This window comes from Carcharhinus amblyrhynchos, chromosome 24 (genome assembly GCF_965287045.1).
Source record: "Carcharhinus amblyrhynchos chromosome 24, sCarAmb.v2.hapA, whole genome shotgun sequence".
In the NCBI taxonomy this organism is placed as follows: domain Eukaryota; kingdom Metazoa; phylum Chordata; class Chondrichthyes; order Carcharhiniformes; family Carcharhinidae; genus Carcharhinus; species Carcharhinus amblyrhynchos.
Genome location: NC_137347.1, coordinates 33073925 through 33088367, shown reverse-complemented (window position 1 = coordinate 33088367; position 14443 = coordinate 33073925). Strand labels below are relative to the sequence as shown.

The following is a 14443-nucleotide window of genomic DNA, read 5'->3' as shown; positions in this document are numbered from 1 at the left end:
GATAGCTTCTCAAGTTCAAAAATATACCAAAATGATCCTATGATTTGGAAGGTAATGGATTCGTTATTGAAAGGAATGGCTGGAATGCGTCATACGTCTCCTGATTTGAAACCATATGAGTCAAGAAAGCTTGAGTTGACCATCCAAGGTGGGCGTCCATTAAGGGAATCCCAGTGATCATTCCTCCTCAGCTGCATGAAAGAGTTCTTGAACAACTGTATGAAGGACATCTTGGTGTAGTCCGGATGAAGGAATTAACACAGAGCTGTTTTTGATGGCTGGATCTGGATGCCCAGATTGAAGACAAAGTGGGACCCAGTGTCAATCCTTCGCATGAATGAGAAATACATCACCACTGTCTCCTTTACACCCTTGGGAGTGGCCTAAAATGCCCTGGAAACAACTGGATGTAGATTTTGCTGGGCTGGTTTGAGGATGACATGCTCTTATTTATAATTGATGCAACTCAAAGTGGCCTGAAGTTATCATGAGATCTACTACAACTGAACAAACCATTGAAAAACTTGACAAAATGTTTGCAAGATCTGCTAAAACAGGGCAGATTTTTAGCGACGATGGTTCAGCTTATTTCACAAGAGTTTGAGGACTATCTCAAAATAAATGGTATTCAAATATGAAATCCACACCTTATCATCTATCAATTGATGGATCCGCTGAAAGATTGTACAATCCTTGAAACATTCTATAAAAGCTTCAAAAGAGCAAGTTTCATTATCAGATCATGTGGATAGCTTTTTGGTATCATGTAGGAATACTTTGAGTCATGTGACAACTCAAAGTTCACCTGTATTACTAGTCTTAGAGAAAGTTACCAACTATGTTTGATTTATTACTTCCAGAAACTTCAGGAATAGCAGAGCATCAACAATCTAATAATAGATAAGTCCCCTGGGCCGGATGGGATTTACCCTAGGATTCTCTGGGAGGCTAGGGAGGAGATTGTAGAGCCTTTGGCTTTGATCTTCATGTCGTCATTGGCTTCAGGTATAGTGCCTGAAGACTGGAGGATAGCAAACGTTGTCCCCTTGTTCAAGAAGGGGAGTAGAGACCATCCTGGGAATCATAGACCAGTGAGCCTCACTTCTGTTGTGGGCAAAGTTTTGGAAAGAACTATAAGGGTTAGGATTTATAATCATCTAGAGGGAAATAAATTGATTAGGGATAGTCAACACGGTTTTGTGAAGGGTAGGTCATGTCTCACAAACCTTATCGAGTTTTTTGAAAGGTGACCAAAGAGCTGGATAAGGGTAAGGCAGTTGACGTGGTGTATGTGGATTTTAGCAAAGCGTTTGATAAGGTTCCCCATGGTAGGCTATTGCAGAAAATGCAGATGCATGGGATTGAAGGTGATTTCGCAGTTTGGATCAGGAATTGGCTAGCTGATAGAAGACAGAGGGTGGTGGTTGATGGGAAATATTCAACCTGAAGTTCAGTAACAAGTGGTGTACCTCAAGGATCTGTTTTGGGGCCACTGCTGTTTGTCATTTTTATAATTGACCTAGATGAGGGTGTAGAAGGATGGATTAGTAAATTTGCTGACGACACCAAAGTTGGAGGAGTTGTAGACAGTGAGGATGGATGTTACAGTTTGCAGAGGGACATAGATAAGCTGCAGAGCTGGGCCGAGAGGTGGCAGATGGAGTTTAGTACAGAAAAATGTGAGGTGATTCACTTTGGTAAGAATAACAGGGGTACAGAATATAGGGCTAATGGAAGGACTCTTAGTAGTGTTGGTGAGCAGAGAGATCTCAGGGTACATGTGCGTAGCTCCCTGAAAGTTGGCACCCAGGTTGATAAGGTTGTTAAGAAGGCGTACGGTGTGTTAGCTTTTATTGGTAGAGGGATTGAATTTTGGAGCCGTGAGGTCATGTTACAACTGTACAAAACTCTGGTGCAGCCGCATTTGGAGTATTGCGTACAGTTCTGGTCACCACATTATAAGAAAGATGTGGAGGCATCGGAAAGGGTGCAGAGGAGGTTTACCAGGATGTTGCCTGGTATGGTGGGAAGGTCTTATGAGGAAAGGCTGAGGGACTTGAGGTTATTTTCATTGGAGAGAAGAAGGTTACGAGGTGACCTGATTGAGGCATACAAGATGATCAAAGGATTGGATAGGGTGGACAGTGAGAGCCTTTTACCTCGGATGGTGATGGCTAACACAAGGGGACATAGCTTTGAATTAAGGGGTGGTAATTATAGGACGGATGTCAGAGGTAGGTTCTTTACTCAGAGGGTAGTAAGGTCGTGGAACGCCCTGCCTGCAGTTGTGGACTCGCCAACTTTAAGGGTGTTCAAATGGTCAGTGGATAGGCATATGGATAACATTGGAATAGTTTAGGTTAGAGAGTCATTAGATTGGTTCCACTGGTTGGCGCAACATCGAGGGCCGAAGGGCCTGTACTGGGCTGTAATGTTCTATGTTCTATCTCAAGTTGCTAGACAAGACGTGAGGGCAAAACAACACTCATATCAACAAGGAGTTTGTGTGCAATAATGGCATGAGTTAGAAATAGTTATCAGCCATAATTTCAGCAAAATTCGGTCCAATTTCCCACGTGGTTCAAATCAAAGATGAACTAGTTAGGCAACACAAATTGTTGTCAGTTTGAACTTATTTCTCAGAATCATCTCCAGATATCAAATGCTTTAGTCCCTAGTGTTGTGAACACTAATATGGAAAACTTGGTTTAGTCTGAATTGCCTGATGATTGTGTCTTAGCTACTATACCATGTGAGAATGATGCAGCATTAGTTCCAGAAGAATTGTCTACTGCAGTTCTTAATCATATTCTAAGGTCAAGGACAGCAAAATTCCAGAACATTATACACAACCAGAGGAAAAGATGTCCTCCTGATCAACTTTCTTATTGACTGTATGATTAATGATGCAAAGTATTGTGTCTAGAGTATTATTCATCCCACACAACATCACATAATTTGTTTTCATGACAACTGAAGGGGAAGGGATATAAAATATTTAAGCAGTTGCATGATGGCTCCAAGAGCTGGTCACACAATTTGCCTGTGGTGTCATTAGGAAGTAGCACAGGCTGCTATTTAGAATAAACCTGTTGTGTGTTACTAAAGTTTATTTATTAGTCACAAGTAAGGCTTACATTAATACTACAACGAAGTTACTGTAAATTCCCGTAGTCACCACAATCCGGCACCTGTTCAGGTCAATATACCTAACCTGCATGTCTTTCAGAATGTAGAAGGAAACCAGAACACCCAGAGGAAACTCACGGTGACACAGGGAGAACGTGCAAACTCCAGACAGACAGTGACCCAAGCTGGGAATCAAATCTGGGTCCCTGGCGCTGTGAAGCCACAGTGCTAAGCACTGTGTTACTGTGCCATCCCACTTTGAATCTATGTGTGCAAACCCACAACCCCCACAGTTAGGATATTACAACTTCACAGCCATGAAACATTTTATATACTTTTAATTAGTTTCTTTTCTCAGTTCGGAGGAAATAGACCTAGGGAAAGCAGAGCAACAGAATACTTCTACAATAGCAGTACACCGGTGCAGTTTTGTGTGGGTGGTGATGGCCTTGTGATATTGGCACGAGACTATTTATCCAGATATTCAGATATGGCAGCTAGTAGAATTTGTATTCAATAAAAAATATCTGGAATTAAGTATTTAGTGATGCCCTTCATCAGTAGATACCATCGTCGATTGTCGAAAAAAATCCATCTGGTTCACTAATGTCCTCTAGGGAAGGAAATCTTGCATCCTTACCTGGTCTGGCCTACATGCGAGTCCAGAGCCACAGCAATATGGTTGACTCAACTGCTCTCTGAAATGGCCCAGCAAGCCACTCAGTTGCTACAAAATCAATTAAAAGTAATGAAACCAGATGGTTTCATGTCATGTTCACAGTGCATGTTGGGCACTGGAAAAAACATCAAAAAACCCCAGCCCTGTTCACCCTATAAGTCCTCCTCACTACTATCTGGGGGCTTGTGCCAGAATTGGGTGAGTTGCCTCAGGCTAGTCAAGCAACAGCCTGACAGTCATTCTCACTGAATCATACCTTACAGATAACATCCCAAAGACCACAATTACCATCTCTGGATATGTCCTGGATATATCTCTAGATATATCATCAGGCAGGTGATATCTTCCTATTGGGGAACACTTCAGTGGTCATGGACATTCAGCCTCTGATCTTTGGATAAGCATTAAGGCGGCCTTCATGTCACACGACAACGCAGAATTGCTGAGCAGAAACTGATAGCCAAGTTCCGCACACGGGGACAGCCTCAATTGGGATGTTGGGTTCATGTCACACTATCCGTAATCCCACGACTTGCCTGGGCTTGCAAAATCTCGCTAACTGTCCTGGTTGGAGACAATACACATCTCTAACCTGTGCTTTGCCCTCCACTCATACTGTCTGTACCTTTAAAACTTGATTACCTGTAAAGACTCGCGTTCCAATCATTATCTTTTAAATTGAGTTTGTGTTTGTATATGACCTGTTTGTGAGCACAAGTCCTCATTCATCTGATGAAGGAGCCGAAAGCTAGTGCCAAATAAACCTTTTGGACTTTAACCTGATGTTGTGAGACTTCTTACTGTGCTTACCCTAGTCCAATGCCGGCATCTCCACCCAGCAGAGCTGGCAGCACAGTGGTATATAGTAAGAAGGGAATTGCCCTGGGAGTCCTTAACATGGACTCCGACCCCATGAACTGTAATGGCTTCAAGTTAAACATGGGCAGAGAAACCTCTTACTGGTTACCACTTACCATCCTCCTTCGGCTGATGAATCAGTACTTCTCCATGTTGAACAACATTTGGAGGAAACACTGAGGGTGCAGGGGTGGGAGGTGGGGGGGTGGTAGTGGTGGTGGTGGGGGCAGCAGGGAAATAGATGGGGGATTTCAATGTCCACCACCAAGAGTGGCTCAGCTGGTTAAGGTCCTAAAGGATATAACTGCTGGGCTGGGTTTGTAGCAGGTGGTGACGGAACCAAGTGGGAAAAACATACTTGACCTCATCCTTACTAATCTGGAGGCTGCAGATTCATCTGTCCACGATAGTATTGTTAAGATGGACTACTGCACAATCCTTGTGGAGATGAAGTCCCACCTTCTTATTGAGAATAATCTCCATCATGTTGTTTGGCACTATCACCGTTCCAACTGGGAAAGAGTTTGAACAGATATAGCAACTCAAGATGTACCAGGAGCAGCACCAGACATACCTAAAAATAAGCTGCAAACCTGGTGAAGCTACCAAACAGGACTATTTGCATGCCAAACAACAAAAGCGGCAAGTGATAGACAGAGCTAAGTGATCCCACAATCAATGGATCAAACACTGCAGTCCTGCCAGATCCAGTTGTAAATGGAGGAGGACAATTGGAGGAGGCTCCACAAACATCCCCACTCTCAGTGATGGAGGAGCCCTGTACATCGGTGCAAAAGACAAGGCTGAAACATTCACAGCAATCTTCAGCCAGAAGTGCCAAGTGGATGATCCATCTCTGCTTCCTCCAGTGGTTCTCAGCATCACAGACACCAGTGTCCAGCCAATTCAACAAGAACACTGGCATCTACTTGACAACATGGAAAATTGCTCAACAGTGTCCTCTACACAAAAAGCAGGACAAATCCATCCTAGCCAAATCCCACCCTATTAGTCTACTCTTGATCATCAGTAAAGTGATGGAAGGAGGTCATCAACAGCGCTATCAAGCAACACCTGCTCAGCAATAACCTGCTGTGATGTCCAATTTGGGTTTTGCCAGGGTCATTCAGCTCCTGACCTCATTACAGCCTTGGCTCAAACAGGGACAAAAAAAGCTGAATTCCAGAGCAGAAGAGTGACAGCCCTTGAGATCAAGGCTGCACTTGAATGCATTAAGGAGCTTTAGCAAAACTAGAATCAATGGCTATTAGGGGGCTAACTCTCCACTGGTTGGAGTCATACTCAGCACACAGGAAGATGGTTGTGGGGGTCAGTCATCTAAGCTCCAGGACATCTCTGCAAGAGTCCCTCAGGGTAATGTCCTAGGCCCAATCATCTTCAGCTGCTTCATCAATGACCTTCCCTCCTTCATAAGGTCACAACTGGGGACGTTCGCCAACGATTGCACAATATTCAGCACTATTCATGACTCCTCAGATGCTGAAGCAGTCAGTGTTCAAATGCAACAAGATCTGGACAATATCCAGGTTTGGGCTGACAAGTGGCAACATTTACATCACACAAATGCGAGGCAATGACCATCACCAGTGAGACACAATCTAACCACTGCTCCTGACATTCATTGGTGTTTCATCATTGAATCCCCCACTGTCAACATTCTTGGGGTTATCATTTACCAGAAACTCAACTGGACTTGCCACATAAACACAGTGACAAGAACAGGTCAGAGGCCACGAATACTGTGGCGAACAACTCTCCTCCTAATTCCCCAAAGCCTGTCCACCATCTACAAGGCACAAGTCAGGATTGTGATGGAATACTCCTCACTTGCCTGGATGGTTGCAGCTCCAAGAACACTCAAGAAGCCTGACAACATCGACGACAAAGCAGCCTGCTCGATTGGCACATCCACAAACATCCGCTCTCTCCACCACTGATGCTCAGTACGCACTGCTGCTACTAACTACAAGATGCACTGCCGGACCGCTCCAAAGTTCTTTATACAGCACATTCCAAACCCACAACCACTTCCATCTAGAAGGACAAGGGCAACGGCAACAGATAAATGGGAACACGACTTGCAAGTTCCCCTCCAAGCCACTCACCACCCTGACTTGGAAATGTATCGCCGTTTCTTTGCAGTTGCTGGTTCAACATACTGTAATTCCCTAATGGCATTGTGGATCAATGACAGCATGTCGACAACAGCATTTCAAGGCGGCAGCTCACCACCACCTTCACAAGGACAAATAGGGATGGGCAATAAATGCTGTCAAGCCAGTGATGTTCACGTCCCATGAATGAATAAAGGAAAAGGAGCCTGGCGTTCATGTCTGGAACCTTCTGCTACTTAGATGGAGAGTAACAGAGAAGCCACAAACATGCTTAGGTACTATCAACATCACAGGATAGCTATGATATTCTTCCCTTGTGTAATGTTATTTTCTCTTTTGCCTTAGAAGCTCCACTCTCTTAACTTAAAAGTTCAGCTATACTGCTACAACCTAATAAAAAAAGAAAAAAAAATCACATTCCCGCCAATATAAATGAAGACAACTGACACTTCTTAGTGAAAGAGTTTTTTTTATTGTTTTCTCCCTTCCCCAATCAGAAACACACTTTTCCAGATTTAGGCAAACTTGAGTTTTAAAAATTAAAACACACCTTAATGATAAAACTCAACTGCAAAATAAAATCTAGCTCCATTCTCATACCCTTAACCTTTCTATTTCCTGTTCTTTAAAGAGAAGGAAAATAAATAAATAAATCTACCCTGGCCACAGATACCCATTTTCAAAACAAAACAAGTTCTAAATGAAAGTGGTGCCCCGTTTGATAATTTTATAGTTTGATTTATCAAAATATATTTCTTTTAAATTCTTAAGGTACATTTAAAATGTTTCAGAATCTGGTTATTTGAAATTTTGCAATGTTTTTTGTTTTTTTTCCTCAAAGCTAAGCACAATCCACGCATCCAGTCTGAATATATCTGAATCAAATTTTGTGGAATCCTTGGTTCTTGGCAATCTGTAAAGGATAAATAAAATAACTGGTTAGCTGCTGTTCAAACAGTGCTTACTCACAAATCAATATTATCAACCAATTTCAGAGTAACAAACCAAAGAGTGAACTTACTGAAATTACTGCACTAAGAATTTGTTTGGTGTCATGTAAAAACTGAAAATAAAGTTACTATAGGATTGTCCTGGCAAAACACAATGATACTTTACAAAGCAACATTATATGGAAGCTAAAAATGTGAAAAAATGGTGGAAGTACTCCTAAACTTCAACTGTTTCTCTCTCCACAGGTGATCCCAGACCTGCTGAGTATCTTCCACATTTTCTGCTTTTTTACAATTACAGGGTGGCCAGATTTTCTGAAACTTAGAGCTGCATATGATAATCTTCAGATATTCAAGAGCTATTAAACACGGACACCTTTTACAGACAAACTATTCGCTACTTAACTGATTTTGGCAGCCTTGCTCTTCCCATGTGCCAAATCAATCCAGAGGATAAAAAATATCGCTAATACTTGAAAAAAGTCAGAACCACCTACTGAACAAAAGGTTTGAATCAGAGTGCCTGTACCTCACTGCAGTAGATTCTTATATTTCTCTGTTCAGTATTAAACTGCTTCTTCCCTTTCCAGACAGAGGCTGCACGTCAGAGGAACAGCAGTGAGAGGGTGGGTTAGGGGGCTGGACAGGTCACACTGTCACATGTTAGACCAGCAGGAAATTTATAAAAGGAGACAGTGCTGGGGTGGAGACTGAATCAAGCGTGAATTCACTGAATGGCGGAGCAAATTCAAGATCGGCAGAAACAAATCCTTGACTTTGTTTGTAACCCTCCTCCCAGTGCTGCTCTCTAGTTCTCTGTGTCTGTGAGGCTGTAAATTGCTGGGGCTGCACTGGCTGTTTACCTCCCACCAATATATGGATGCATGGACAGTTTCACAGCTTGAGGAATGAGGCACACAAGTGTAAAAGAGCCACTCTGTACTAATGCCAAGGTTGGCCACCCTGTAGAAATACATTGATTGTTTATTCATCCACAGTATTGGTCATAAACCTTCTGAGTTTCATATACTAGCATGTATGTCTCTTTATCATTTGACAGTTTTTAGTTAGAAGCCCTGTTTGGTAGGCCCATGCTTGGTCTCTGTTGTACTTGGTCAATCCCTCATCTTATAAAGTAGCCTGTTGTGTCGCACCCTGTTGCCAAAAGCTTCTTGAAAATCCAAATATACAAAATCAACTAGACTACTGTATCCACCAAACTAGAAATTTACTCAAAATATTCAACCAAATTAATAAGACCTGATTTTCTTTAGACTTCATTGACCTCTTCTCTGTTCAGAGTATGTCATCCATCATACTGAATCAACCCCTGTATATATTTGCCTACAACTAAAGTCAATTTCCTAGTTCTGACTTGCTGTCCTTTTTGAATATTACCATAACATAAACCTCTTTCAGGCCATGGGAACGATCTCCAACTCCAGTATAAGAAAACATATAAGAAAATAATTTGCTAATCACAGCTTCCATTTCTTTGAGAAGCATTAGATGAAAGAAATCAGGACTACTTATTTTTCCAGAATTATATTTGCTGCCATTTTGAGAAAATGCACAGGATTTCACAGCCTCGCTTGTCCTGAAACCATAAAACCCCGCCTTTCCATGGTCCACCCCTCGCTCACTCCGATTTCCATGGTAAGCAGGAAGGTAAAATTAGTCAATATTTTAGATACTATACATTGCATTAATCTGGAGGAGGGAACCGAGTGTATGGTGTTGAAATTTGCTGATGACACCAAGATTGGTGGAACGGCAAATTGCGCGGAGGGTGTGGAGAGTCTGCAGAAGGATCTAGATAGGCTGGGCGAATGGGCCAGGAACTGGCAAATGGAATTTAATGTTGGCAAGTGCGAGGTGGTCCACTTTGGTAGGAATAATGGTAGGAAGGACTATTACTTACGTGGCGAAAAACTACAGCAGGCAACGGTGCAGAGGGACCTCGGGGTCCTTGTGCATGAGTCGCAAAAACCCAGCCTGCAGGTGCAGCAGGTGGTCAGGAAGGCTAATGGGACGCTGGCCTTCATAGCGAGGGGGATTGAATATAAAAGTAGGGAGGTCTTGCTGCAGCTGTATAGGGCATTGGTGAGGCTGCAGCTGGAGTACTGTGTGCAGTTTTGGTCGCCGCACTTATGCAAGGATATTTTGGCCTTGGAGGGAGTGCAGAGGAGGTTTACTAGGCTGATACCGGAGTTGAGGGGGTTGAGCTATGAGGAGAGGCTGAATAAACTAGGCTTGTACTCGTTAGAGTTTAGATGAGGGGAGATCTCATTGAGACATATAAGATGATGAATGGGATGGATAGGATAGAGGTGGAGAGACTCTTCCCGCTCAGAAAGGACAATAGGACTAGGGGGCACAGCCTCAAGATAAAGGGAGGGCGGTTTAGAACAGAGCTGAGGAGGAACTTCTTCACTCAAAGGGTGGTGAATCTCTGGAATTCTCTGCCCGTTGAAGTGGTGGAGGCTGCCTCGCTAAATATTTTTAAGACACGGGTTGATGGGTTTTTGATAAGCGAGGGGATTAAGGGTTATGGGGAGAGGGCGGGAATGTGGAACTGAGCCATGACAGATCAGCCATGATCTTACTGAATGGCGGGGCAGGCTCGAAGGGCTAGATGGCCTACTCCTGCTCCTATTTCTTACGTTCTTATAATCAAGCACAATCTGATGTAAAGTAGCACTTCTAATACCTTTGTCATACCCTGGAAGCTCACCTGAAGACGGAATCATTCAACACCCCTAGCGATCCTTAACTGCACTAGTTAAAAATGATTTCATTATTGTTACTGTGATCACCTATCTTCTTCACTAATGAATTACTACTAGCCGTTTGATAGGAGCTGCTGATGCCTTTGGCAGAACTCTGCCGACCCCTTTTCTCTCGAGAGCTATTTTTATTTAATCTGTACAAGTAATTGTGCTCAAGTCCGATTTCTCCTTGCACGTGACCAGTTAGCTACTTTAACTTTGTTTTATTATCAGCCCTTTTGGCTCTAGAAACATTCAGCCTTCTTTTGCACTGATGTCTTTAAGGCATTCCATCTTTCTTTTGCCTTGATCGTTTCTCTGCCTAGTAGAATAGATAATACTTGTCCATTTTTCCAAATTTTACCCTCTTGAAATCTGGAACTAGCATTAAATTCTTGGTTTGCCTGATTAAATTGAATCTAATATTATAGTCACTGTTGTACAGGTACTAATTCCCCCCCCACACAGAGATGGTACTGCTCAAGTAACCAATTAACATTAGAATGCCACAATAGAAAAGGGTCATTTAAAATGTCCACAAATCTTTCAGCTGTGTTACTCTCAACATTAATTTACTTTTACAAAAACAGAAAATGCTGGAAAATCTCAGCAGCTCTGACAGCATCTTGTGGAGAGAGAAATAGAGCTAATGTTTCGAGTCTGGATGACCGTTCATCAGGGCTCAAGTGGTACTTACTTACCACTGAGGCACTTGGCCTGAGCCACCACTACACCCACCACCCACTATGCCCATTACAGCGATACTTTCAAGACGACATCCTGCAATGAATCAGGAAATAGCATCACAATTAAAGACGTTAATTTTCAGAATTTTGTTTGGACATTGTCACAAATACTTCACAAGAAAGAAAACATAATTCAGATTGTGACCCTATTGGATGCAGTTGCATAAATTAACAACGAAAACAAAATGATCTAAAACTTTATAGAGTTTTTAAACAGAAGAGTTTATACTCTGTCTTTATCACTTACAGGTGCCACGTCCTGAATATCTAGAACAAGTGTCAATGATCCATCTGGAGCCAATAATTTAATATACTTAACATCACACCTTAGCTGCAGTTAATACAACAAAATGATCTAATTATGGAAGTTAAATTTGATTAACAAATATAGTGACACCTTCTTTCTACACTGCTCTATCCTTCCTGAATCCTTTACAATCCATCATTAACATGCAAACATGCCTCCATGATAACAATTAAAATATCCTATTTATCCAATGTTACATCGGCTGTACTTTTCACATTTTGTTTCTGATACTTCTGGCACCATTTTTTAGTGTTACACTAAGGATCTCTGTCTTCAATAAATTACACTATAAACTTATATCTGAGACTAAAACAAATTTAAATCCTTCCCAAAAGCAGCCTCAACAGCCTCTGTCATCTTCTAGCACCAATGTGGTTTATCTACCTCAAAGAGGTTAATTAAATCCAACTACCCTCCTTCCCATCTGTTCTGATGATGCTACCTTCCACAATGGTGCTTCTGACACGTCTTCCTTTCCCCTTAACTGAGGATTCCCCTCACAGGGCCCATTAGCATGACTGACTCATTTCTTACACTTTTGCCCTCACCCCTACCCCTCCCTCCTATGGTAGAGTTCCCCTTGTCCACTGCACCCACCTCCGCATTCAAAGGATTATCATATACCATTTCTACAATCTCCAGCATGTATCTACAACCAAACCTCTTCCCCTCACCTCCTCCATCAGCATTCCCCAGGGACCATTCCACTGTGACGCCTTGATTCATTCCTCTATCACTCTCAATACATAATCCCCTTCTCATGCAATCACAGAAGGTGCAATGCTTGCCCCTATACCGGTTTACTGTTCAAAGCCTCAAACACACCTTCTAGGTGAAGCAGCCACTTACCTGCACTTCTTTCAATTTAATCTACTTTATTTGCTGCTCACAATGTGGTCACCTCTACACCACCAAGACCAAACGCAGACAGGCTGTTTTGCAGAATACCTCAGTTCAGTCCGCAAGCATGACTCTGACCTTCTGGTCAGAGTCATTTCAATTCACCACATTGTTCTCATATTCATATTTCTGTCCTCCACCTGCTGCAATGTTTCATAAAGCCTAACACAAGCTTGATGAACAGCACCCCAGCTTCCAAAAAAGCACATTACAGCCTTCTAGACACAACATTGAGTTCAACAGCTTCATACCATGCACTCTGTCCTCTACTTTGTATTTGTTCTCCCTAATCGTCTGCGCTGTAATGTTCTATGTTCTATGTTCTAATGCCAGTCTGTACCTTGTTCTCATGTATGTGCTGACAGTACTGACCTACTCTGGACAAATGCTTTGTTCATTTACTACAACTATTAGACCACAACACATAGGAGCAGAATTAAGCCATTGGCCCATCAAGTCTGCTCCGCCATTCAATCATGGCTGATATTTTTCTCATCTCTATTCTCTTGCCTTTTCCCCATAACCCCCCTATCCTCTTATTAATCAAGAGCCTATCTCTATCTTAAAGACACTCAATGACCACTCATTTTGTCTTTTGTTCTAAAACGTCTTTGTCATTTATCTCTCCACACATTCTAACCTTCCCCTGACTGTCCCTTTTTGCTCTAACTGACCCTCCCCACTTTTTGAATACCATAAAACCCATCAAATTTCTACCTCTCCTCAGTTCCCAAGAAGAGCATATTGGATTTGAAACATTAACTCTGAGTCTCATTCCACAAATGCTGTCAGACTGGAATTTTTCCAATACTTTGTTTTTATTTCAGACCTTACATTACAAGTGCAGTCGTGATGCACATAGTCCCCTAGGACAAAATCAAATATAGTCAAATTACTGACTTCACTGACACAGTAATCATCTAGGGAAACCAATTTATGCCATGAATACTGGAGTCAATTAAAAATGTGAACACTTACCATTTGCACATCTCATTGCCACAATTAGGATGTGGCTACAACCACAGCTGCCTTCTGGGCAGCCTCTTTCTTGGCTTGATGAGCTTGTAGCACAGCCACAGCTTCTTCAACCTGGAAAACAGATTCCAGATTTCCAACATGAACCAAAACCGCTCCTCAAACCACTACTTGCTATGTAGTTTGTGCAACATTGCTTCCAATTATATGCATCAATGTTTTTGATAAAGTTGTCAGATTTCTTTGTTGAAATGTCACTGAAGATGCCCAAATCATCAGAAGTCAAAAGCCAGTTGAATGCTGCTGCTGCTGTGTATTCAGCTGGGACAGGGTTTACAGGTCCCACACATCCCTGGCCAATCCCAAACAACAACTGCAGTTTTTGGTCCAGGATCAATCTCAGAATCTGTTATAGTGGCAGACTGGCCCACAGTGGATAATAAAGACACGAAGGCAGGTTTCTCCAAGGATGAGGAAATTGTGAGCCTGCCTTAAAGTTAAGAGAGGTCGTAGTGATGACTGATCAAATGATGACTGTTTGCGTGTCCAGTTCGCCGTAATTTGGTTTTTTGTTGGTGCTAAAATGTTTCTTAACCAGGAAAGATCGCGGCATCTTGGGAGGGAGGGGGGAAAGTGGAGGGTTGTATTGTGGGAGGGTGGGGGAAAACGGAGGGGTAGTAATTTCTGAAATTCAATACTTTATATTGAAACCAGTCCCCACATTGGCATATTTCAGTTGTTTGGATGTAAGAACTAGTCTCTATCAACAGCTATAAAATTAATCAGAATCAGTATACCTTTGACCGAAGTGATTCTGGGGACTCCAACATGTGTAGCAGCTCGGAGTTGTCTATCTCTAGAAGCATTCCAGTGATCTTTCCAGCTAAGGAAGGATGCATACTCTGGATCAAGGGGAACAGGCGTTCACCTGAGAATGCAGAACGGAATTTAGGTCCGTCTTTGAATCAAAGTTAACAGTGGATAAGTGAGGTGAAT

At 42.4% G+C, this 14443-nt stretch overlaps 1 protein-coding gene across 2 annotated transcripts in view; it reads right to left on the bottom strand.

Moving 5' to 3' along the window:
* Positions 1-7250: 7250 nt before the first annotated feature.
* LOC145358030 (polyadenylate-binding protein 4-like) overlaps positions 7251-14443 on the bottom strand; it is a 44622-nt gene continuing 37429 nt past the window's right edge. For both annotated transcript variants that reach the window (XM_080211736.1, XM_080211737.1), the window contains exons 13-15: positions 14245-14375; positions 13451-13561; positions 7251-7714 (exon numbers count right to left, since the gene is read on the bottom strand). In XM_080211736.1, the coding sequence (XP_080067862.1) occupies positions 13475-13561; positions 14245-14375 (218 nt within the window). In that variant the 3' untranslated portion in view covers positions 7251-7714; positions 13451-13474. The remainder of the gene's footprint in view (positions 7715-13450; positions 13562-14244; positions 14376-14443) is intronic.